Source organism: Arachis ipaensis, chromosome B8 (genome assembly GCF_059453495.1).
Source record: "Arachis ipaensis isolate K30076 ecotype BB chromosome B8, ASM5945349v1, whole genome shotgun sequence".
Classification (NCBI taxonomy): domain Eukaryota; kingdom Viridiplantae; phylum Streptophyta; class Magnoliopsida; order Fabales; family Fabaceae; genus Arachis; species Arachis ipaensis.
In genome coordinates, this window is record NC_142443.1 from 115,025,001 (window position 1) to 115,049,303 (window position 24,303).

The 24,303-nt window shown below is 31.5% G+C and overlaps 2 protein-coding genes and 1 long non-coding RNA gene across 5 annotated transcripts; 1 reads left to right on the forward strand and 2 right to left on the reverse strand.

Annotated features, from left to right (window-relative positions):
* LOC148549332 (uncharacterized) lies at positions 1–327 on the reverse strand. Its single transcript, XM_088496594.1, has one exon. It carries the CDS (start codon positions 325–327, stop codon positions 1–3), a length of 327 nt encoding a protein of 108 aa, XP_088352720.1.
* Positions 328–17,478: 17,151 nt separating this feature from the next.
* On the forward strand, positions 17,479–18,597 carry LOC107612378 (uncharacterized). The gene is made up of 3 exons (XR_001613726.3): positions 17,479–17,630; positions 17,727–17,781; positions 17,867–18,597. It is a non-coding gene; the product is annotated as an uncharacterized LOC107612378 (long non-coding RNA).
* Positions 18,598–18,737: 140 nt separating this feature from the next.
* Positions 18,738–24,279, reverse strand: LOC148549333 (protein RBL-like). Of its 3 annotated transcripts, none has more exons than XM_088497094.1 (8): positions 24,222–24,279; positions 24,051–24,133; positions 23,465–23,915; positions 22,902–23,006; positions 22,494–22,592; positions 19,827–20,914; positions 19,480–19,738; positions 18,738–19,293 (listed from the first exon to the last, which is right to left on the reverse strand). In XM_088497094.1, exons 4-8 carry the CDS (start codon positions 22,918–22,920, stop codon positions 19,112–19,114), a joined length of 1,647 nt encoding a protein of 548 aa, XP_088353220.1. In that variant the 5' UTR covers positions 22,921–23,006; positions 23,465–23,915; positions 24,051–24,133; positions 24,222–24,279; the 3' UTR covers positions 18,738–19,111. The 3 variants fall into 3 exon arrangements, with proteins under 3 accessions (XP_088353220.1, XP_088353219.1, XP_088353218.1); XM_088497093.1 differs by having other exon boundaries at positions 22,902–23,091; XM_088497092.1 differs by having other exon boundaries at positions 22,902–23,915.
* Positions 24,280–24,303: the final 24 nt, after the last annotated feature.

A 24,303-nucleotide genomic window follows, 5' to 3' on the forward strand; every position in this document is an offset into this window, starting at 1 on the left:
TCAGCTAAGCACTGCAGAGCAGCAGATCAGCAGTGGCGGAGCCGGCTTCTCCTCCATCGCATTCTGTTCCTCCCGCACTGCTCTCTCCCTCTTGGCGACGACCGTGACGGAAACAACCCCCAGCAGCGGAGGCAGCAAGGCTGGCTCGACCGCAGCAGAGTGTGACACGCCTCTCTCCTGGGCTCTCGCTCCCCCCTGGCCGCGATTCACGGCGGCGATAGTAGCGCCGTTGGAAGACACGGAAGCAGTGGCGGCGACAAGGCTAGCCGCAAGCTTCTCTTCTTCGTGCGCCTCTCTGTTCTGGGTTCCCTCCTTCGCGACGGCCATGGCGGCGGCAGATCGGTGGCAACGTGATGGTGCGACGGTGAGGGAGCTTGGCGATGCTGCCGGCGGTGCGGCGCAGCGAGCTTCCCTCCTTCCACTGGTGGCGAAACCCTCACTCTCAGATCTCCCCTTTCCTCTTCCGGCAGACCCCCTTCCCCTGCTTCCCTTTCTATTTCTTTCTTTCTTTCATCTTTGCAGCCGTTGCTGCTGCTGATTGTTGGGAGAGGGTTTTGGTGGCTGTAGGGTTATAGGGAATGGGTAACTGGGTTAGGGTTTTTAGGGTTAGGGGTAGTTTCGTAATTTCAAATAAAAATAGGGGTAATATAGTAATTGAAACCCAAATTAAATCCAACACTAATTATATATAGAAAATACTATTTGCTCCCCAATTTCACAAATTATTTTCAATAAAATATCCAAATCAAATAATTCGGAGTAATATAATTAAATCCCTTATTTTTCAAAGTAGCAGTATTAATATTGAAAATATTACTTATTTAATTCAAATCATATAGAAATCCTTATTATTTCACAACTACTAACTTTATACTCTGAATATAGAAAATAATCCAATAATTGTGAAATTGGATAATAATCATAACTTATTTCAAATCCCATAAATCAAAACTTGCCTTAATTATCTTTAATAAAGTGATTTCCGAAATTAAGGCTATAAATAACAGTATGATTTGAGACTTGATCATAATAAGACTTTTCAAAGATTCTGGGTCTTACAGGAAGAAAACCCAGTTTTAGTAGATTAAGTAGATAAAATCATAATACAATTCTAAAGTACGTTTCAATAATAATAATAAATAAAAATACGTCAACTTGATATCTAAAAAAAAATAATGAGATAAAATCATAATACAGTTCTAAAGTAAAAGCTTAAATTAGAACATAATATCATTACACAACACATATTGAAAGTAATTTCACACTACAATATACCACAAACAGGTAAATAACTTAAATTTAAATACGAAATATTTTTTATTTATGCATACATGATAACACCATGGTCTATAAATACTTCATAAATAACATATCTTATATAGCTCTGAATGATGAGCACGAAAGTTAGATAGTGTGGTAGTTTGTGTCCACGATAGTTGCCTTCTTGCAACGACACCTCATAGGAAGAAAAATAATTGTTGTAAAAGCTATCAAATAAAAGAGTAATTGGTAAACAAATGATATTTTTTTCTAGCATACATGGTCTTTTATAGTAGTAAAATATAAATGGAAGGAATTAAATTTTATATTTTTATATTAGGAATAGAATTTGATATTTATCCTAATAAAATTATTATTATTGTCAATATAAATGGGTTAACAACTTGCCACTAATAAAATCATTGGTTAATGAATAAGAATTAGAAGAATATCAATATAATTAAAATGAATATAATTAAAATGTTTAAAAATATTTTTATTTATCATGTATGCATAATATTTCGTTAATACATATATAATATAAAGTGATTTATAAATTATTATTAATTCGTATATAATGTATAATTAAATTTAATGAATTTAATTAGAATAAATAATAAATTATTTATTTTATTTCAGACTTTATAAATAAATAAATAAATTAACTAATATAAAAAATTATAATTAATGTAGTAAAATTAATTAAGTAATAAATATTATAATAAATTATATTAATATTTAAATATCTAAACAAATCAATTAGCTGATATAACTAAGTCATAATAATAAATTGTATTGAATGAGTTAAAATAATTAAATTGGGAAATACTCTCCAGAGCATGCCACGTCAGCTTCATCATTAAATGCAGAAATCCGATTTTTATAAGATAGAATAGGTTATATTAAAAGATTAAGATTATGATAGATTATCATTATTTTATTATTTTTTATTTTTTTATATTAATTCAGATGTTTAGCTTCTTTTTGTTTTTATTTTTATTCTCTTATTCTATGTGTTTATTCCCATAAATCTTGTTAAATTAAATAAGGTACTGTATATCTTCTTTTTATTCTTCTTTTATATACACATAAAATTTATTAAATTATTTCTCTTCTGTCTAATAATTTTGTTTCTCTTCTATTTATATTTCTTTTCTTCAATATTTTATTGGTTCTTATTTTTCTAAATTTTATTTTAATTTATGTATTTGTTCTGACTATACCTAATTTTTTTTTATTTATGCGTAATATACATTCTTATATATGTTATAGAAATATGATTAGATTCCATTAACTTGCCAAATTTTTTTAAAAAATCTAAAGCTAAAGAACAAAAATATATTTATAAATATTTTACTTTAATTTTTTAACTAAAAAATATAACATTTTTTGTCATATTTGTTGGAATTCTAAGTTAAATATGAATATTAATTTTTGAAATAGAATAAATATATTTTAAATTTTTTGCATCTAAAAATAATATTCTATCAATGTTAAAATTATTTAGATGGATAAGTAATAGTGAATATAGAATTATTTAGAATGGATAGAACTAAGTACATCTTTTTATTGAAAATACGAATTTAAAAATATTATATTCAATTCTCAATAGTCAACCTCTCATTGAACCATTATATTTTCAAAAGATTTTTGAAAAAATGAAATAGTTTTAGGTGTATAATTTTTGTAAAAATTTAATTAATTTAAGATATTTATTATCGTTGATTAAAAAAGTAAATTGAAATGACAATTTAATATTTCTACTCTTAAAATATTATTTATTTATTTTTCTAGCATTCTTTATCATCCAATGATCGTATTAATATAATTTAATTCAATAAAATTATTTATTATCATTTGATTGAATAAAATTTCTATTTTAGCAGAAAATTTTAGGATTTCTCAACCTCAAGATCATCCATGTTAAAGCATTAAAAAATATAACTAAGAGCGTGGAAGCGTCTCTTCATTTGAGAGTATGATTGAGATCAGAGAGCTTGCCTCTTGTGGTTCTTTGATCTTCGTCAACCAAAACCTTCTGTATTTCTGATAGGGCTGAATCATAATTTTACTATGGGAAAAGAGCTACTAAGGCGAGTTTGATGTCTTGGAGACCAAAATTCTGAAGTCATTATTTATATTTGAGTGTGACACTCATTAAACCCTAAAACTCAAATAAAAGAGTACCTATGATTTTAATCTCATTTATCCAAAACAAAAGTAATAATGACTTATTTAATTCAACATTTATGACAATAAATGAGATCAATGTTATATAAGTCATTTAATGTGAAATTACTTCATTTGCGATTATAATTAATATATGTATTGTCCATAAATATATTAAGAAATAATAATTTCCTAACAATCTTCTACTTCGGTTATAAATATATATTTTTCTGAGATAATCACCTCTTATAAATTTTACGCGCAAATCTGAATGTTATTTCTCTTATTACTTTAATAATCTGGTCTATATTAGTTATGAAATTATCGAAACTTTTATCACATTAGTGTCGCAACAAAACCACGATAATCCCATACTAAAATACTCAACCACATAGATCAAATTTGGATGAGAAAAATTAGAAATTACATGCAAAAATAATCTCATGCATGTCTATTTTTAACTTGAATAAAAGTTCTATTTTATTTGGTGACAGACTCAGATGAAACTGCAACGACAACGTCCGGACTCATAGTGACAGCGACTAAGTGATGAGTCTGTGGAAGAGAGAGAGAGAGAGAGAGAGAGAGAGAGAGAGAGAGAGAGAGAGAGAGAGAGAGAGAGAGAGAGAGAAGGGACTCGGCATGAGAAAGGTGGCGACGGGCTCAACAACGACGGTAACGGGATGAGCAGCGATGATGACATGAGCTGTGAACAGTGACGGACCCAAAAAAATTTAGTAACGGGGGCAAAAATATAATAAAATTTAAGTATAGATATTTTTTTTTGCTTCCCACGATACTCAACAAGTTAAGAACTAATCCGTCATGAATTTGAATTTCATTTAAGAATCAATAATTGGCCGGTAACGAGTTGCTATTACTACAAGAAAATGGAGTATTTGTGATAAAAAAATTTATATCAAATTTAAAATTGTTACAAATTATGATTTTTTCGTAACAATAATTAGTTATTGTTACAAAATTTGTTTAGATATATTCAAATTTGTTTAGATATATTCAAAATTTAAAATTAGAACTATCTAATACATAATGATAAGAACTAGAAATATACACACAATCATTATTATAATATTTAAAATGATAAAAATATAATTTAATACACATAGTATAATATTTAAAATAACAAAAAAATATTTATAAGGATTTTTTTTGTTTTTAACGTGACTAATTATTATTTTTTTATATATATTTTTAAATAATTATTTTACTTTTTATTATCTCATATTTAATTGTCAAATCTACTTATTATAATTTTTATAATATAAATAAATTTTTTACCAAAATAATTACAATATATTAATATATAGATAATATATTTTTTCATCTTAAACAATTTTTAAAAAATCACTAATAATTTAAGTTGTATTTAATTAAAAAACTAAGTTTTAATTTAATTATTAATTAATTAACTAATATAATAAAATTAATTATCACTATTTTTTGAGTTTATTTATTTATTTTTCATACTAAATCAAATTTAACAATATAATTATTATTATGTGTTAAGTTTAACAAAATATTTTTTAACATAAAATACAAAAGAACTATTTATATTTTATTTTTAGACAAATATAATATAATAAGTGGCATATATATATATATAAGTATTTATTTTTTAAAAAAAAATTTGTGGGGGCAAATGCCCCCTCTATATTAAACATGGGTCCGTCCCTGGTTGTGAAGGAAGATGGGAGTTGTGAAGGGGTAGGCGGCGATGGACACAGCAACAACGATGACGGGAGCTATGCGGTTTTTTGTAAAGAAGTCGAGAAGAAGAAGATTTTGGATGAGGATGACTAAGTTTATCTTGCATGGCTATAGAGTATAGACTGAAGCTATGAATCACTGAATCTGTGATGTGAGGCAAATCCTAATTCTTAAAAAGTGTTTATATGTATATATCTGGGGCGGGTATACCTAAACCCGACCATGTCCTGTCCTGAGCAAAATCTGCCCCGACTGGAGTCAAGTTATTACCCTCTTCATCCGGGTATGGATGGGTCGGGTACCCGCGTATTCGGAAACTCCTGCTAAGTCTAACCACGTATTGATACTCCATTTGTTAAGGGTTTATCGCTAGCTAATGAATTGCTATATACACAAGACGAGATTCTAACTCCTAATAGTTATTTAAGCGGACGAGTGAAATGATCACTTAACAAACTCAAATTAATTAAGACAAATATTAATTATTTTTAATATTTTAATATTAAAATTCTCAGAGTTTGATTTTAATTATAATTTTATAAAATATTTATAATAATTATTATATATATTATTTAATTTTTTAATAAGTTTTTTATATAATTTTATGTATTATGCCGTACAGGGTACGGGAATATACACTAGTAAAAAATAAAAAAAGAAAAGAAAGAAAGAAGGAAATCAAGGAATTGTACAGTTTTACTTGCCGTGATCAAGCGATCAGAATCAGATTTTGAAGCTCAGGTCAACGCATGATGAACCACAACGAGGAAGCCAAAGTTATATTCAGCAGCAAAGTCAATTGAATTACCCCACTAATGTGCAAGTACATGAAATTGCATTGCGTTTCAACCATGGTCCAAATTTCGTGCCGTAATAGACAATGTATCAAATTTTCCTTTCCTACTTTATCGGCAATTGGTCAATCAAAACATGCAAATATGAAAAGGTTTGAACCTCTGGCCGTAACCGGAGTTTTGGGATTTCCAAAGTTATACAAAACATGCTAAGCAGGATTAGCAGCTAATAACCCCGCCACTGCCGCTGCCAACCACAACTGCTGCCACCGCATTCTTCTCTTTATCACCACTATAACGTGTCCATCGGGAAAAAGCATTTATGTGAATTCATTATCCATCATTTGATTTCACACAGAAACTTTTGCATCGGGAAAAAGCATCCATGCATTAAACAAGTTGGCAGCCACAGCTACTAATTTTAATGCCCCTCCTAATAATCACTATTCTCTAGTGCATCAACTGTATGGGATTTCAAGTGGGTTTTTAACTTCTAAAAATTCTTAAATCCCTAATAATCCAATGACTTCATGTTACTAAATAATTGATTAGCTATGTCCTATTTGATCCAATTGTCTTGTATAAAAGGATCCGACCGTGGTTTTAGCATCACTACGCGGTGCCATAAAAGAAGTCGCCGTCGTCGTCGATCTTGGTGGCATAACAAATTGTTGGCAAATAGAGACACGACAGGTAGTGATTCATAGGGTAGAATTGTTGAGTTAGTCATCAGCATTGTTACTGTCCCTCACAAAGGAGATGACAAAGATGACACACATTATGCAAGGTTTGGATGAAGAAGAATTTGGGGGTGGCAAAGAGAAGTAGACAGCGGTGATGGCGGCGATGATAATAATGCTAGCTGGGGATGAAGATTAGATGAGGAAGGATTTGGGTACTAGGTTGGGAATTGGGGTGGCGGCCGTGGCAAAAGATTGAAGATTAGGAAGAGGATAGGTTAAATTAAGAAGGGTGATTTAATAATTTTAGATAATTTTTTAAAAATTAAATAATTGTCCATCCAAATTCATATTTTCTCAATACAAATTTTGTTTTATTTTTTCATAGATTTGCCAGTATTTTAAATGTTTGTGGATCAAAATAATATTTTTTTAATTTTAAATATTATTTATTAATATAATAAAGAAGTGAAAATAATAATAATTACTAAAGTATATTAAAACTCAAAGTAAAAATAAGAAAAACAATCCTCCTACACATACAAGCTTTTTTGGCAAACAAGTTAACCATAATCCAACAAAACCCACTTACATAACGCGCGTGAAATAGTGTCGCTCTTCTTTGTGTTTCTTCTTCTTTACGTTCCTCCTCCAACGTTTGTATCCCGCATTCCTCCTCCTCCTCCTCCTCCTCCTCCTCCTCCTCCTCCTCCTCCTGTTGCTGCTACTGCTGTTGCTGCTGCTTCTTCTTCTTCTCCTTCTTTTTTGCGTTCCTCCTTCTTCTTCGCGTTTCGTCGTCGTCTTCTTTGCGTGTTTCATTCTCTTCGTCGTTCTTTTTATCACCGTTGTTGTTGCTGCATTTTTTCCTCCTCCTCTTTCTATTGATTTTGCAATATTATATTATTTTTTTCTTTGTTTGATTTTTTTCTCTCAAAAAGAATTATGAGAAAATGAAATAAGAAGATGAAGAAGAAGAAGCAATAGAAGATGAAGAAGAGGAAGAGAACGTTTTGAATTATACAAAACTTATCAGAATAAAAATACATCAAAATTTATTAATAATAACACATAAATTTCTTAATTTTTAAGAACCATATTACTAGTTTTCAAATTCAAATCTGAATCCCCTAGCCTAAGTTGCACAAAAAAAATTATTGAATTGAAATCCAGAAGGAGTTTTAGAGGATTCAAAAAGGTTCGTTGAGCGCCTATATCTTATGGTGATCCTTTTGTCGACGGATGTTCCTATTATACTCGCAGTCTCTGAAAGATGAGAATCGACTATGTATGTAGCACCTACATCGAGAATTTAAGTATTGTATACGTCATTAGTTCGATCCTTTGTAGGAACTATCCGTAATAACGAACTTGAAAAATGAATCTATTTTCATAAAGGGATTCGTTGTTCTTGACTCTGCTCCACCTTAATTGCTATTTGATCAAATAAAGTTATGTCTTGATCCGAGTGGGAATAACGTTTCTCTTCTGCATGTCCATGGAGTTTTGAAAAATTCAAACATCTCAAAAATAGATATAGAGGTAGGAATTTATCGAACGAACCACACTCCTTCGTATACATCAGGAGTTCATTGATGAGAAGGGGCTGGGGAAAGCTTGAACCCAATTTCTACAGTGATGAATATAAGTGCAATTGAGATTCCTAGGGAGTTATACATTTGTATAATAATGAGACCATCCACTACTTCTTGAAGCTCGATCTCTACCCCGGATGAACCATAGAGCCAAGAGAAACCATGAACCAGAATAGAAGAGCTTGCCCCACCCATGAGTAAATATTTCGTAATAGCCTCATTAGACCATACATCTTTCTTGGTATATCCAATAAGTAGATACGAGCATAGACTGAAACATTCTGGAGTTACAAAGATAGTTATTAAATCGTTAGCGTCATATAAAAATATTCCTCCTAGAGTAGCTGTTAATACGAATAACAGAAACTCTGTTAGAGCCATTTCTATACATTCGATGTACTCTACTAATAGAGGAATACATATAGTTGAACAGAGTAAAATAAAAAATTGAAAGATTTCGTTGAAATTGTTCGTTTGAAATTTTTCGAAAAAGTTAATCATAGGTTCTTCTCCTCATCGGAACAATAGAGTCGTTATTATCTTAGAATAGGGTTATACGGACTCGAATCGTAGACCTTCTAAATAAAACAAATCAAAATGCTTATTAAAAAAATGATTTAAATTGTTTAAAAAACTCAACATGTATTTGTTTGCATTCAGCTTTTTTATTAACTGATATTTTGATCAATTAATTTACCATCTTTTTTCTTGACAGAAAGAATAAGAAGATGATTTTCTGTACTCTGATTTTTTTTTATTACAATCAAAGAGCACTATCAAAGTATTTCAAAAAGGGGGGTTATCCCGACATAGGTTGCTTATGGCCTAGATCAACTTAAGTTTAATGGACTTTCTATTAAATTACTAAAAAAATGGAATAATAGAATTATAGTAAATTCTACAAAAGGTCTTTTTTTTAGGAGGTAAAGTTTATATTTCTTTGTTACAAAACCATAGATCTAGGCCAAGTAGTGATTTTAGGGTAGAATAATTGAGTTAGTCATCAGCATTGTTATTGTCCCTCACAAAGGAGATGACAAAGATGACACACATTATGCAAGGTTTGGATGAAGAAGAATTTGGGGGTGGCAAAGAGAAGTAGACAGCGGTGATGGCGGCGATGATAATAATGCTAGCTGGGGATGAAGATTAGATGAGGAAGGATTTGGGTACTAGGTTGGGAATTGGGGTGGCGGCCGTGGCAAAAGATTGAAGATTAGGAAGAGGATAGGTTAAATTAAGAAGGGTGATTTAATAATTTTAGATAATTTTTTAAAAATTAAATAATTGTCCATCCAAATTCATATTTTCTCAATACAAATTTTGTTTTATTTTTTCATAGATTTGCCAGTATTTTAAATGTTTGTGGATCAAAATAATATTTTTTTAATTTTAAATATTATTTATTAATATAATAGAGAAGTGAAAATAATAATAATTACTAAAGTATATTAAAACTCAAAGTAAAAATAAGAAAAACAATCCTCCTACACATACAAGCTTTTTTGGCAAACAAGTTAACCATAATCCAACAAAACCCACTTACATAACGCGCGTGAAATAGTGTCGCTCTTCTTTGTGTTTCTTCTTCTTTACGTTCCTCCTCCAACGTTTGTATCCCGCATTCCTCCTCCTCCTCCTCCTCCTCCTCCTCCTCCTCCTCCTCCTCCTCCTCCTCCTCCTCCTCCTGTTGCTGCTACTGCTGTTGCTGCTGCTTCTTCTTCTTCTCCTTCTTTTTTGCGTTCCTCCTTCTTCTTCGCGTTTCGTCGTCGTCTTCTTTGCGTGTTTCATTCTCTTCGTCGTTCTTTTTATCACCGTTGTTGTTGCTGCATTTTTTCCTCCTCCTCTTTCTATTGATTTTGCAATATTATATTATTTTTTTCTTTGTTTGATTTTTTTCTCTCAAAAAGAATTATGAGAAAATGAAATAAGAAGATGAAGAAGAAGAAGCAATAGAAGATGAAGAAGAGGAAGAGAACGTTTTGAATTATACAAAACTTATCAGAATAAAAATACATCAAAATTTATTAATAATAACACATAAATTTCTTAATTTTTAAGAACCATATTACTAGTTTTCAAATTCAAATCTGAATCCCCTAGCCTAAGTTGCACAAAAAAAATTATTGAATTGAAATCCAGAAGGAGTTTTAGAGGATTCAAAAAGGTTCGTTGAGCGCCTATATCTTATGGTGATCCTTTTGTCGACGGATGTTCCTATTATACTCGCAGTCTCTGAAAGATGAGAATCGACTATGTATGTAGCACCTACATCGAGAATTTAAGTATTGTATACGTCATTAGTTCGATCCTTTGTAGGAACTATCCGTAATAACGAACTTGAAAAATGAATCTATTTTCATAAAGGGATTCGTTGTTCTTGACTCTGCTCCACCTTAATTGCTATTTGATCAAATAAAGTTATGTCTTGATCCGAGTGGGAATAACGTTTCTCTTCTGCATGTCCATGGAGTTTTGAAAAATTCAAACATCTCAAAAATAGATATAGAGGTAGGAATTTATCGAACGAACCACACTCCTTCGTATACATCAGGAGTTCATTGATGAGAAGGGGCTGGGGAAAGCTTGAACCCAATTTCTACAGTGATGAATATAAGTGCAATTGAGATTCCTAGGGAGTTATACATTTGTATAATAATGAGACCATCCACTACTTCTTGAAGCTCGATCTCTACCCCGGATGAACCATAGAGCCAAGAGAAACCATGAACCAGAATAGAAGAGCTTGCCCCACCCATGAGTAAATATTTCGTAATAGCCTCATTAGACCATACATCTTTCTTGGTATATCCAATAAGTAGATACGAGCATAGACTGAAACATTCTGGAGTTACAAAGATAGTTATTAAATCGTTAGCGTCATATAAAAATATTCCTCCTAGAGTAGCTGTTAATACGAATAACAGAAACTCTGTTAGAGCCATTTCTATACATTTGATGTACTCTACTAATAGAGGAATACATATAGTTGAACAGAGTAAAATAAAAAATTGAAAGATTTCGTTGAAATTGTTCATTTGAAATTTTTCGAAAAAGTTAATCATAGGTTCTTCTCCTCATCGGAACAATAGAGTCGTTATTATCTTAGAATAGGGTTATACGGACTCGAATCGTAGACCTTCTAAATAAAACAAATCAAAATGCTTATTAAAAAAATGATTTAAATTGTTTAAAAAACTCAACATGTATTTGTTTGCATTCAGCTTTTTTATTAACTGATATTTTGATCAATTAATTTACCATCTTTTTTCTTGACAGAAAGAATAAGAAGATGATTTTCTGTACTCTGATTTTTTTTTATTACAATCAAAGAGCACTATCAAAGTATTTCAAAAAGGGGGGTTATCCCGACATAGGTTGCTTATGGCCTAGATCAACTTAAGTTTAATGGACTTTCTATTAAATTACTAAAAAAATGGAATAATAGAATTATAGTAAATTCTACAAAAGGTCTTTTTTTTAGGAGGTAAAGTTTATATTTCTTTGTTACAAAACCATAGATCTAGGCCAAGTAGTGATTTTAGGGTAGAATAATTGAGTTAGTCATCAGCATTGTTATTGTCCCTCACAAAGGAGATGACAAAGATGACACACATTATGCAAGGTTTGGATGAAGAAGAATTTGGGGGTGGCAAAGAGAAGTAGACAGCGGTGATGGCGGCGATGATAATAATGCTAGCTGGGGATGAAGATTAGATGAGGAAGGATTTGGGTGGTAGGTTGGGAATTGGGGTGGCGGCCGTGGCAAAAGATTGAAGATTAGGAAGAGGATAGGTTAAATTAAGAAGGGTGATTTAATAATTTTAGATAATTTTTTAAAAATTAAATAACTGTCCATCGAAATTCATATTTTCTCAATACAAACTCTTCGTCGTTCTTTTTATCATTGCTGTTGTTGCTGCATTTTTTCCTCCTCCTCTTTCTATTGATTTTGCAACATTATATTTTTTTTTTCTTTGTTTAATTTTTTTCCCAAAAAGAATTATGAGAAAATGAAATAAGAAGATGAAGAAGAAGAAGTAATAGAAGATGAAGAGGAAGAAGAGAACGTTTTGAATTATACAAAACTTATCAGAATAAAAATACAACGAAATTTTTTAATAATAACACAAATTTCTTAGTTTTTAAGAACCATAGTACTAGTTTTCAAATTCAAATATGAATCTCCTAGCCTAAGTTGCACAAAAAAATAATTGAATTGAAATCCAGTAGGTGTTTTAGAGGATTCAAAAAGGTCCGTTGAGCGCCTATATCTTATGGTGATCCTTTTGTCGACGGATGCTCCTATTATACTCGTAGTCTCTGAAAGATGAGAATCGACTATGTATGTAGCACTTACATCGAGAATTTAAGTATTGTATACGTCATTAGTTCGATCCTTTGTAGGAACTATCCGTAATAACGAACTTGAAAAATGAATCTATTTTCGTAAAGGGATTCATTATTCTTGACTCTGCTCCACCTTAATTGTTATTTGAACAAGTAAAGTTATGTCTTGATCCGAGTGGGAATAACATTTCTTTTCTGCATGTCCATGGAGTTTTAAAAAATTCAAACATCTCAGAAATAGATATAGAGGTAGGAATTTATCGAACGAACCACACTCTTTCGTATACATCAGGAGTTCATTGATGAGAAGGGGCTGGGGAAAGCTTGAACCCAATTTCTATAGTGATGAATATAAGCGCAATTGAGATTCCTAGGGAGTTATACATTTGTATATTAATGAGACCATCCACTACTTCTTGAAGCTCGATCTCTACCCCGGATGAACCATAGAGCCAAGAGAAATCATGAACCAGAATAGAAGAGCTTGCCCCACCCATGAGTAAATATTTCGTAATAGCCTCATTAGATCATACATCTTTCTTGGTATATCCAAAAAGTAGATACGAGCATAGACTGAAACATTCTGGAGCTACAAAGATAGTTATTAAATCGTTAGCGTCATATAAAAATATTCCTCCTAGAGTAGCTGTTAATACGAATAACAGAAACTCTGTTAGAGCCATTTCTATACATTCGATGTACTCTACTGATAGAGAAATACAGAGTTGAACAGAGTATAATAAAAAATTGAAAGATTTCGTTGAAATTATTTGTTTGAAAATTTTCGAAAAAGGTAATCATAGGTTCTTCTCATCGGAACAACAGAGTTGTTATTATCTTAGGGTAGGGTTATACGGACTCGAATCGTAAACCTTCTCGATAAAACAAATCAAAATACTTATTAAAAAAATCAATTGATTGAAATGACAATTTATTGTTCCAAATCGGTACAATAAAAATTTTGATTAAATCACACACCGCAGAAACTAGACCTTCAATTCTTTAAGAGGTTTATCCAAAAGATTTGCGATATAACTAGGAAGACATTTTAAATACCACACATGGATTACTGGGCATGCGAGTTTTATATAACCCATTTCATATCTACGAAATAAAAAAAGGCTTAATAGAAAAATAAATTTGAATATTCAATGGTAGTGATATATTTAGATTTATATATTTTATTAATCTATTAAATTTCGAATCTATTCAAAATCCTTTATAAAAATTCTCAAATTGAATACTATTCAATACTATTCTATTTATTTATTCTATTTATACGACTAATTTTTACAATTAATCCTTTTATATTATAAGTATTAATAGAAAGAACTATTACTAAATTAATCTTTTATATATATATATATATATATATATATATATATATTCTATTTTTTGACTTTCTTTCAAATTATGCCTAATGGAGTATCAAATCTAACTTTGCACAAATAAAATTGATATATTACGTATCAAATATATACAACTAAAAAATGCAAATATAGTTGAATGGTAAAATTTTTCTTTGCCAAGAAAAAAATGCGAGTTCGATTCCCGCTATCAATTCGTTAAGATAATATTTTTCTATTTCGATATTTTGCTACAATAAAAAAATAATCGAACTCTAGGAAAAGATAAAAAATAAATCTCTCTTAAAATCCTAGAATCTCGTTTTTCCTATTTTGATTTTTACTATTCTTAATATTCTCCAACTATTTTTCTTATATTACAATAATAAAAAATTATTAATTATTTTAATTGTAGGACATGAAAATATAAAAACAGTGACATAATCATGTTGCTCTAATCTATTGGGTTGAAAAAACGCAAAGTAAAATAGTCTTTTTCACTATATATACTATAACTAACTAATACTGCAGTACAAGGAATTCTCTAAATACGGTAGAAAAAGATTCGAAAGAATCAATGGTTTAATCATTTTTCTTAAATTTTTTATTATACAAAATAGAATTACAATACAGAATTTATAGACTAAAATTTAGTTCTTTTACCGATTTAGGCTTAATATATTCATAAATTCGCAGACCTGTAAATTACACGAAGTAATTAGACCTAAGATTTCATATAGAAAAAGCTTATTATCATACCATTTTTGGACGAATCATGAAATTCTAACATTTCATTGACTAATAGAGTTATCAAATGAATTGAAATTATAATTGATACAACCAGAAATGATATATAAATTAATATATGCTCTAAAGTTGAAAATATCATAAATATAAGGTGTCCCAATAACTAATACTAGGAATATAAATCAGAAATTGAATTCATTTTAGGACTTACTCTGTTAGAGTAAAAGATGCAATGCCGCCACTCGAACTCGAATCGAGATGTTCTAGCACTGCTTCTTAAGAAAAGCGTGTCTACCAAGTTCACTATAGCAGCTTACCGGTAGCAGCTTCAGCGGCTGCAATGGCAATAACAGAAATAGAGAAAATATTTTTCTTTAATTGGCAACTATAAAAAAAATCAGAAAAGGTTACGAAATTTATATTAACTGTATTCAGTATAAGTTCAAGACACATAAGGACTCTAACCATATTTCGGCTCGTGATAAATCTATAGATACCGATAGAAAATAAATAGGCACTTAAAACAAGTCCATCTTTGAGCATTATTGGCGAACTCCTTATCAATTTCAATTCACTATAATATTAAACCAATTCAATTAATTAAAGAATAAAAAAAGTCTAAAAAAAAGAATATATTCGCACAAAAAAATTTCTACATAAACACTTTTTTTGCATTTACAGAGAATTAAATCAAAATAACTTAGGAAAAAAAAAGAATTCTTTTTTTTTATTGCAAGTTAAAAAAAATTTTTACTGGCGAGTCACGACAATTACACCTATCAAAATTTAAGAGTATGCCACTTCTACGAATAGTTCTTAATGCCGCATCTCTTTCGAGATTAGGACCCTTTATCATGACTTCTGTTTATTACATGCCTTGATTCGCTACTGTTCAAATAACATTTTCTGTTACGGTTTGGGCGGTAAATGGTGTTTTTCTTCGCGTATCTTTGAATCCACAAGTATCTGCAGAGGACCACAAAATTATTCGACCCCGTACATTGGTAACAGTGACAATGGTATTATTGAAACTAGTTTGAACATGAATAACGCCCTTTGGTATTTTACGAGCATGTTTACATGAACCAATACGTCAATTTTTAGGCAAATCAATTTTGGGTATAGGTTTTGTCATATCTTATTATCTTTTTATTATTTCATAATTATTATCTCATAACCTAAAAGAAAGTTTGAGATTTATAGATATATTCATTTCATGTAAAAAAATCAGATGTTTTACTATATTTCTTTTTTAATTAAAAACTAGAGTTAATATTCTCAAAATTGACATTCTATTTGTGTTAATACATAACTAACAAAAATCAAATTTTAAATTTTAGATCCCTAAAATCTCTATCTAATATCTCTTTTTTATATGGTATTCTATTAGAACAGTTCTAATAATATATATATATATATATATATATATATATATATATATATATATATAAAAGAAAATTTTAAAATATTCCAAATAAAATTTCTATATTCATTCAATAATTTAAAATTTTCACATATTCAAAAATATTAATATATAATATAATTAATATTACTATAAAATCATATCATATATAATAGAGAATATTATATATTTCTAAGTTTTCATGTAAAAAAAAGGTTTAAATTTCAATATCTATATTTTTTTTATTTTTTTATTTGCACGCCTAATCCTTTATAGTTCAAAGCCCTCTCATGTATTTAATTTATTTGGAGCTATTAGAATGAGATCCACTTTTTGGGGAATATAAGTCGAAGCAATAACTAGAATATTTCTAGTGGAAAGTTTTTCATAATCCGTGGAGAGATAGTTCATTAATATAGAATAGTTTTTCTATATTAATCTTATTATTTTTTAAATTTATATTATTCTGTTTCATATCTATTTATATATATGATATATGAAACAGAATAATGTGAAATCTAATATGATTTATATTTATATATTAATATTAAATTCTTATAAATAAATAAAATAATTTTATTATATTCTATTATTTTTTATTTAGATCAAACAAATAAAAGTCTAATTTACTTTATTTTGCTTCTCAAGAGATTATATGATCTTAGGAATACGAATTCTCATAAATTTTGTGACTTATCGTCATTGTCACAAGCATATTTTTTTTAAATTATCTGAAACCCAAGTTATTAACATATATAAGTTAAAATCTGATTTTGCATATCATCGAAAATCCCTTTTTCTTAAGAATGAAATAAATAAAAGATTAATTTTTTGAAATACAAAAATATTTGATTTTAAATTTATATCCAAGAACTCCCAATTCTCTAATGAATCAATGGAAAAATTAGTTGTTAAAGAATCATTATCAATATGATTTATCTTAAAGGAGATGGTCTAGATTAGTGGCACAAAAATAGAGAAATAGAATCCATAAATGTCATGTCATTCAAAATAAAGATTTAAAAAAATGTGATTCATATAAAAGATCAAATCAATTCCTTACAAAAACCAACAATTAGGCTCATTAAAAAAAATACACAAATGAATATGATATTTTTTCATATTAATCCATTAAAGATAAGAAAGACTCATATGTTTATATATGAATTATGTAAACCACATAAAATTAGTGTAAAATTAATCAATAAATTAATTTTTAATAAAAGAAATTAGAAATGTAAATTTTATAGTAAAATCAGATAAAGCTAATTAAAATAAGAAATTTGACACCAATTTTAAAAAATTTAGTCCAAAATTAGGCGAAACGGGCCGAACCGGGCCCAAGGCCCAACCCAAGTCTCATAAAACTCAAGAGAGCTCAACTCTCTTCTCTTCCCATAAGCTAAACACGCTGGGGAAACACAATTGGGGTGGAGGAGCAATAATAAACCATTGTCTTCCATTCAATCCTCCATAATTTTCTGCTTCGAGCTCCAATCGCTACACCATTTGCGGCCACATATCCGCAGCGTCGATCTCTACAAAGCCCGGTGAATAATTTGGTAAGAAACTTCCATTTTCATTCTCAGCTTCTCTTTTCCCAAAATTTTCAAAAATTTTTAGAGTGGTGTTGAGATTTTGCTTCTTTGATTTATTAGGACCCGATTAGCTTAAGGAAAACATTCACTCTTACTTATTTGACGTTTGGATAAGGTGAGAATTCTAGAACCCTAACTATTTCATTGATTAAGTGTGTTGGTATTAAGTATTGGGTATGTGTATGTGAAAAATGTCCTAGGTGTATGTACATATGTGATATGAAGCTATTGGATGTGTTGGAAGCTCAATTGGAAGCTTAGTATTGGTGCTAGAGCTGAATTTTGGTGTTCAGGGCTTGCTTTTTGCCTAAGTAGGTTGCCTTGGGTTATAGTAGCTATCCTCCCCATCAATCCATCCATGGCAACTGGTTCGCAGTTTCCGAAACACCCCAAATCTAAAAGGCCCAATTTTTCTTTTTGTTTTTGTTCAAAAAGAGGGCCAATTTTTCAAAATGTCTACAGGGCCTCAAGCCCAGTTCAAGTCCACAATCACGAGGTTGCAGGCTTCAAAATCGTCTTCTACACAAACAAGTTGGATCTAATGGTTAGCTCATTAGTAATTTGCTTTAATGGTTTGCTTAAACAAATGTCAAAAATTTGAATATTTTAGTCCAATTTAATTTTTTTTAAATCAACCCTATTTGTGATTATTGCCAAGGTAACCAATTTAGGTTAGTTTAGTAATTAGCTCACTAATTCGCTTAAATAATTGTTAAAAATTCGAATCACGTCCTGTATATGCAACAATCTATTTGCCTGCAGCAAACCCTTAATGGAGCTCAGATTCGTAGTCCTTTACCTATCGGATTGGAAGATACTATGAAAAAACAAATAAATAAATATAAGCTAAAGTAACCATATCCTTCTTGATTCGAATGCAAAAATATTCTCATTAATATAATAAGCAAGATCGGATATCATATTCCGGTGCTCATTGATTTAATTAGTCAGTCATCAGTCATCACCTATGTATGTTAATCATAGGCAACATTTGCAATATTAGATCTATACAATATACATGTGACAGAGTACTACAAAAGCTTTAGGAACAAAGGTGATTAACACAGCACATCTAAATGACAGACTCGTCATATCTAAATAATAATAATAAAACATTCATGTTTTAAATAGGCTACAACTCTACAAGTTGGCTAAAAATGGTCAGAAATGTAGCTTACCGGAGTCAATCCACATACTACGGAAATGGCACTTGTGCATTACGATTAAAACCAATAAACCCAACTAGTTCTGAAACTAACTAAATTAGTTCAACTATACAAAAACGTTTAGTTCCAAGATCAATTCAATAAAACATTCACGTGACCAATCCATACTATGTGATTTCTAACCATTAACTTTCTCTTGTCAGGATCCTGGATATGAAAAGTAAGTAAACTATAGTACAATGTCTTTTTTTCCAACACAGAAGAAATTGCAATCTGCTATTATTCATCTGTAAGTTCAACACCGTCAAAACCATTACTATTATCCTGATCAACCAAAGATTTGCCTCTAGGTTTAGAGGATTTGCTAGGTTTTAATGGTTTCTTTATTTTTTCTGCCTGTAACTCCAACACCTTCTCAGAAGGTTTCCGTTTTCTTTTAACTCGTTCACCCCCAACATCATCTGCAAAAGAAAATTTAAGTGCCAAATTCCTAAAATGCAAAAGTCTAGGTAGTTTACACTAGCGGGGTTCAAAATTTCAAGACAATAGCTAAATGAAATGAGACGAAATAAATTTTAACTGCTTGTCGAAATAGCAATTTTAAGCAATCTAAAATACACATCTACAAGCATAAGGGACGATTTTACCTTCAACTGGACTCGAGGCTTGATTCGGCATATGTCCATTTGGCCCAGCTTCTTCTGAAAGTGGGGATCCAGTGTTGGTACTGTCCACTAGCTTTGAAGAACTTTCTAGACACTTATCTTGTTCAGGAACATCACAACTGGGAGTTGCAGGCAAGAAGCATAACTCTTCTTGAGACATATCAGAGTCGCTGAAAGCAGCATCTTCCTCCACCGTTACAATGTCAACTTCTTCATCTTCATTAACATCAGAACCTTTTACCTACGTGCATATGAACTAAGGACTAAACAAAAGGAGAAGAAAAACGAAAGAGAAGGCCAGCATGACCAATAATCTAGCAACCTCTTACCTTCTCGGTTTCAGGAATCAAATCAAATTCATCTTCTCGCTCTACATACTCCTCATTTTCCTCAAGCTCTTTGAAATCGGGAGCAAATGCACTCCAATTCTCAGTGTAATCTTTAGCCCAAATGTAAACTATTCCATTCAAAGAAACAGATACAACAATAGGACGTACAGGATGCCATGCTAAATCAATAAGAGCTTCCTTAGGCCCTTCAAGGAATTTCACAAGATGCCCGACCCTATCCCAAATGTAAATCTTGTGTTCTCCTTTACTAGCAGAACCCCCGACAACCCACTCACCATCACCACTGAAACATGGCGCTTTCCAGTGCACCTTTGTAATTGAATCTTGAAATTCCCGAAATAAAGTTAAGCATTTTGTTCCTACAGCCTTCAACTTCTCAACTCCATCAAGATCGTTGAAGTTCTTATTAAGGTCATCAAGTGCCCTTACTTCCTCTTTCAAGGGAAGAAGATTTTCATAGATCCTGATTACTCGATCATTTGAGTTTGTAAGTAGATACTGTCCATTCCTGCTGAACACAATGTTCTTCACTACAGAACCACCAGAGATAGGAACCATGGCACGCACTTCACCATCTTTATGATCAATTACAAGAATTTCCCCTTTTGAGTTCCCCACATAAACCAGACTGCCATACTTACTAAAGCAAGCAGCAGTTGGTGTGAAGGAGGTAATTCCATCAGAACACTTGTTAAGCGATGGAAGGTTTGGTCCATTAGATATCTCTGAGACAGAAACTTTAAGTGAAGTTGTGTTGCCTGTATTCAAATCAACAACCATTGGAGCACACCAGAGAGGGCATGCTAAGCATAGAGACGGCATAGAGGAACCTGGATGAAGACGGGCTTGTAGAGAGGTTTGTTGCAAGACTATTCTTGTCATTCTATTACCGCTCAAAACATCCCATAATGATAACGACTTGTCGGCGGCAGATACAAGAATTCGATTACCACACTTTGACCAACAGACACTGGTTATGGGAGAAGAACATTCATTATCCCGAAGCTCTTTAGCAACTCCCCGGGTTTCAAAATCCCAGACAACACAACTTCCATCATTGCACCCAGCTGATTCAATTAAAAAAATAAATAATAACGAGCACGTAAGTTGATTGCACATAGTATCTCCAACTAGTAATAATTGTGCCACCACTTTCATGTATAAATTTGCTTTACCCCCAACCAAACATGCCATAAAAGTTCAGCAGTAGTGGTAATATTTACCAAAACCAACAACAACAACAATAATAATAATAATAGATTAAACCAGAACAAACATTACAGCCTGCAAATAATTATAGCCGATGCACCTCTTCCCTTACTGAATGGTATGAAAAATTAGGAACTTTAAAGTGTAAAATACAAATTAACAACTAACTTAGTTAGCTGACAATCTAATCGTTATACAGCTTGCTTTTTTTTTTTTCTAATAGTGGAGGTAGGTCAAATAAATTTGATATTTTAAACACACTATTAATGGTATCCCAAGAAGCAGTTAATATAACAAAAGCCAATCATCAATAGAAGTTTAAACTTTAAACAAGACATTACCATCAGACAATCCTGAAGCCATGATACTCTACAAATGTTCCACACACCATATGTTCACAGAAACTAACATTCTAAAAATTATATCAGGAAGGCTCTTAAGAAAAACACACTAATTGCAATGGAGTAAAAAAAAGTTTCAATTTTATTAATAAATTGTGTTTGGTTAACCAGTGACAAGAAAGGTAACTTTGGTCAGGAAAATTTTTCCTAATTTTGAGGGTAGATCTAAATCATCTAATAACAACCATTGAAGAACAACGCCCCAAAAATTAGCTATCACAAATTCACAATTAGAGAACCCAAGGCCTTATAAACCCTCCTGTGGATCCCATACAGGCATTTTTATACTAAAATTCCATATATTTCAATTGGATCCTAATTCCTAACAACCCACCAGGATCCCTAGACATAGCACCCACGCTAATAGTACTGAACTACCTCCTTCATCTCCTGGATCCTAGCATCCCACCATGAGTTCTAGAGAGCAAAGAAACTGCTGAAATTCTGGCATATTAGGAAAAGTTGCTGCTTAGCAGTGGGCATTGCACTTGAGCATATTAGGATTATTAGGTGGAAACCTAATCTATTTTTCTTTCTTTCTTTACTTTCTATGTGTAAATTAGACCACACAGGCATTACAGCCATAATTACATGGGTATTAATCTGCAAATATGTCCTAAGGTTGTCTTTAATTATGTAATTAATCCATATAAAGAGGGTTACCAATAATATAAGTTCTCAACACAAAGTTACCAGTTGCAAAGCAAAATGCACTCCTAAAGTCCTACCAATTATTTCAAGCCAATAACTTGAATTACAAACAAGCCAAACTACTAAAATTAAGCATAGATTCTCCACCCTTAAATCCAATGACTACTATATCTCACCCCAACATAAGTTGAAACATGTTATTCTATTCTTCTGAACAACTAGAGGAAAGTTACTTGATCACAAAAGTGCCATTCAAAAGTGACAAACAGTTCATTTGTAAAGGCAATTCATGTATAAAATAAGAGTATTAGGCTGTGTTTTTTAAAAAAAAATTACAAAAATTGCATTGCCAAACAAGAAGACAAATTTTCGTTAGTGTGTTTACCGGCAAGAAGGGTACCGCGGCGATTGAAGGCAATACATTTCATACAGCCATGCTCCAAATACTCCTCAATCACTTCGGGGAAGTCTCCCTGCAACGGATCTTCAATACATTCACACAATAATGGTTTTAGAATGAAGGGACAACTAAGAAAAAAAAAAACAAAAATTAAAATTAAAAAAAAAAACATAGACACAAGCCGGTACCTACCCTTAATTTGTTAATTTCCGATCATAGTTTACAAAGTTCAAACATCAACTTCGAAAATAGAAGAAAAATATGTTTATGACAAATCATCAAAGTAAGGTAGCTAGGGGAAAAAAAAAAGGAAAACGTAGCTGAAACAAGTGAAAAAAGTCCTCAGAACTCAATGAAGTGAAGGACGAGAGGAATAAAAGGAAGAAAACTAACCAATAATGGGCGTGTTCATTGTTCCACGAAATTCAAAAGTACATTGAGGAGGCGGCGGAGCCAACAGCAACCTTGAGGGGTCTTGCTCCGACAACGGCACAAGCTCTTGTGCCGGCAACAACAAACAAAGGCAAAAAGAGTTAAGCTTGCAACGATTGTCACGATTATCAGAAGGTGCTGCCTTATTATACTGACAAAGGAAGTGAAATAACATGAGAAATCAATCTTCCTAAAACAGTGGAATTGAAATCAGACCCAAATAGGTGTGGTTTAGGCTTTTGGCATTCGATAGTGACCTCACCTAAAGTTGTAATACCCGTTGGATTAAAAGTAAAACACCTTGCGCAATGCTATTTCAACAAACAACCAGTAATTAGAATAATCTACCATTTTCAACCATGAACTAGAGGTGTGCATGGCCCTGCCCGGCCTAAAGACCCGGCTAGGTCCCGAACACTTTATGGCCCCTAATTAAATCAATGAGCACCGGAATATGATATCTGATCTTGCTTATTATATTAATGAGAATATTTTTGCATTCGAATCAAGAAGGATATGGTTACCTTAGCTTATATTTATTTATTTGTTTTTCCATAGCATCTTCCAATCCAATAGGTCAAGGACTACGAATCTGAGCTCCATTAAGGGTTTGCTGCGGGCAAATAGATTGTTGGATGTACAGGACGTGATTCGAATTTTCAACAATTATTTAAGCGAATTAGTGAGCTAACTAACCTAAATTGGTTACCTTAGTTTATAGTTAATCACACATAGGGTTGATGTAAAAAAAATTTAAACTGGACTAAAATATTCAAACCCCCCGACACTTGGTTTGGTGTAGTGTAGGCCGATTCGGTCCAGTTTGGTTACTTCCAATCCGGTCTGGTTTGGTTGGTCAATCCAGTCTACCTTGGTCTGGTTCAACTGTTGATAAACTGTTGCTTATTCAAGGTATCAGCCATTTATACAGAGATAAACCGCAATAATGTTTGATGCTCCTTCAATAATGTTTATCTGCACCAATCATGCAATAGACAATGGCATTAATTTCTTCTTCACGAGACATTACTCACATTTACTCAGAGTTCTTGCAGGAGTCCAAGAAGCCCTACAAACCATAACAAATATTGATAGAAGTTTTATACTTACCTGATTACAACATATCATTAGAAAAAATCATAATTTCAAGCCATTGGCTGAAAATAGATTGATCAAGATAGTATTATATGAACCTGCGCAAATAGAGTTTCACTATCAAGATCACCAAGGATAACATTAAAATAAGAAATAAATGAATGTTGTATTAAATATCAAAGATACCTTCTATATTAATTTGATGTTTAAACCATACAATCATGCGGTTAGCGGACTTTATAACTTGAGCGGGGCTGAGTATCACGAA

Coding starts and splice junctions, on each gene's coding strand:
- LOC148549332 (XM_088496594.1), bottom strand. CDS start 327: ATGGCCGTCGCGAAGGAGGGAACCCAGAACAGAGAGGCGCACGAAGAA.
- LOC148549333 (XM_088497092.1), bottom strand. CDS start 23,115: ATGTTATTTCACTTCCTTTGTCAGTATAATAAGGCAGCACCTTCTGAT. Junction 22,593..22,901: donor AATGAACACGCCCATTATTG/GTTAGTTTTCTT, acceptor AATGTATTGAAG/ATCCGTTGCAGGGAGACTTC. Junction 20,915..22,493: donor CCGCGGTACCCTTCTTGCCG/GTAAACACACTA, acceptor TAATTGAATCAG/CTGGGTGCAATGATGGAAGT.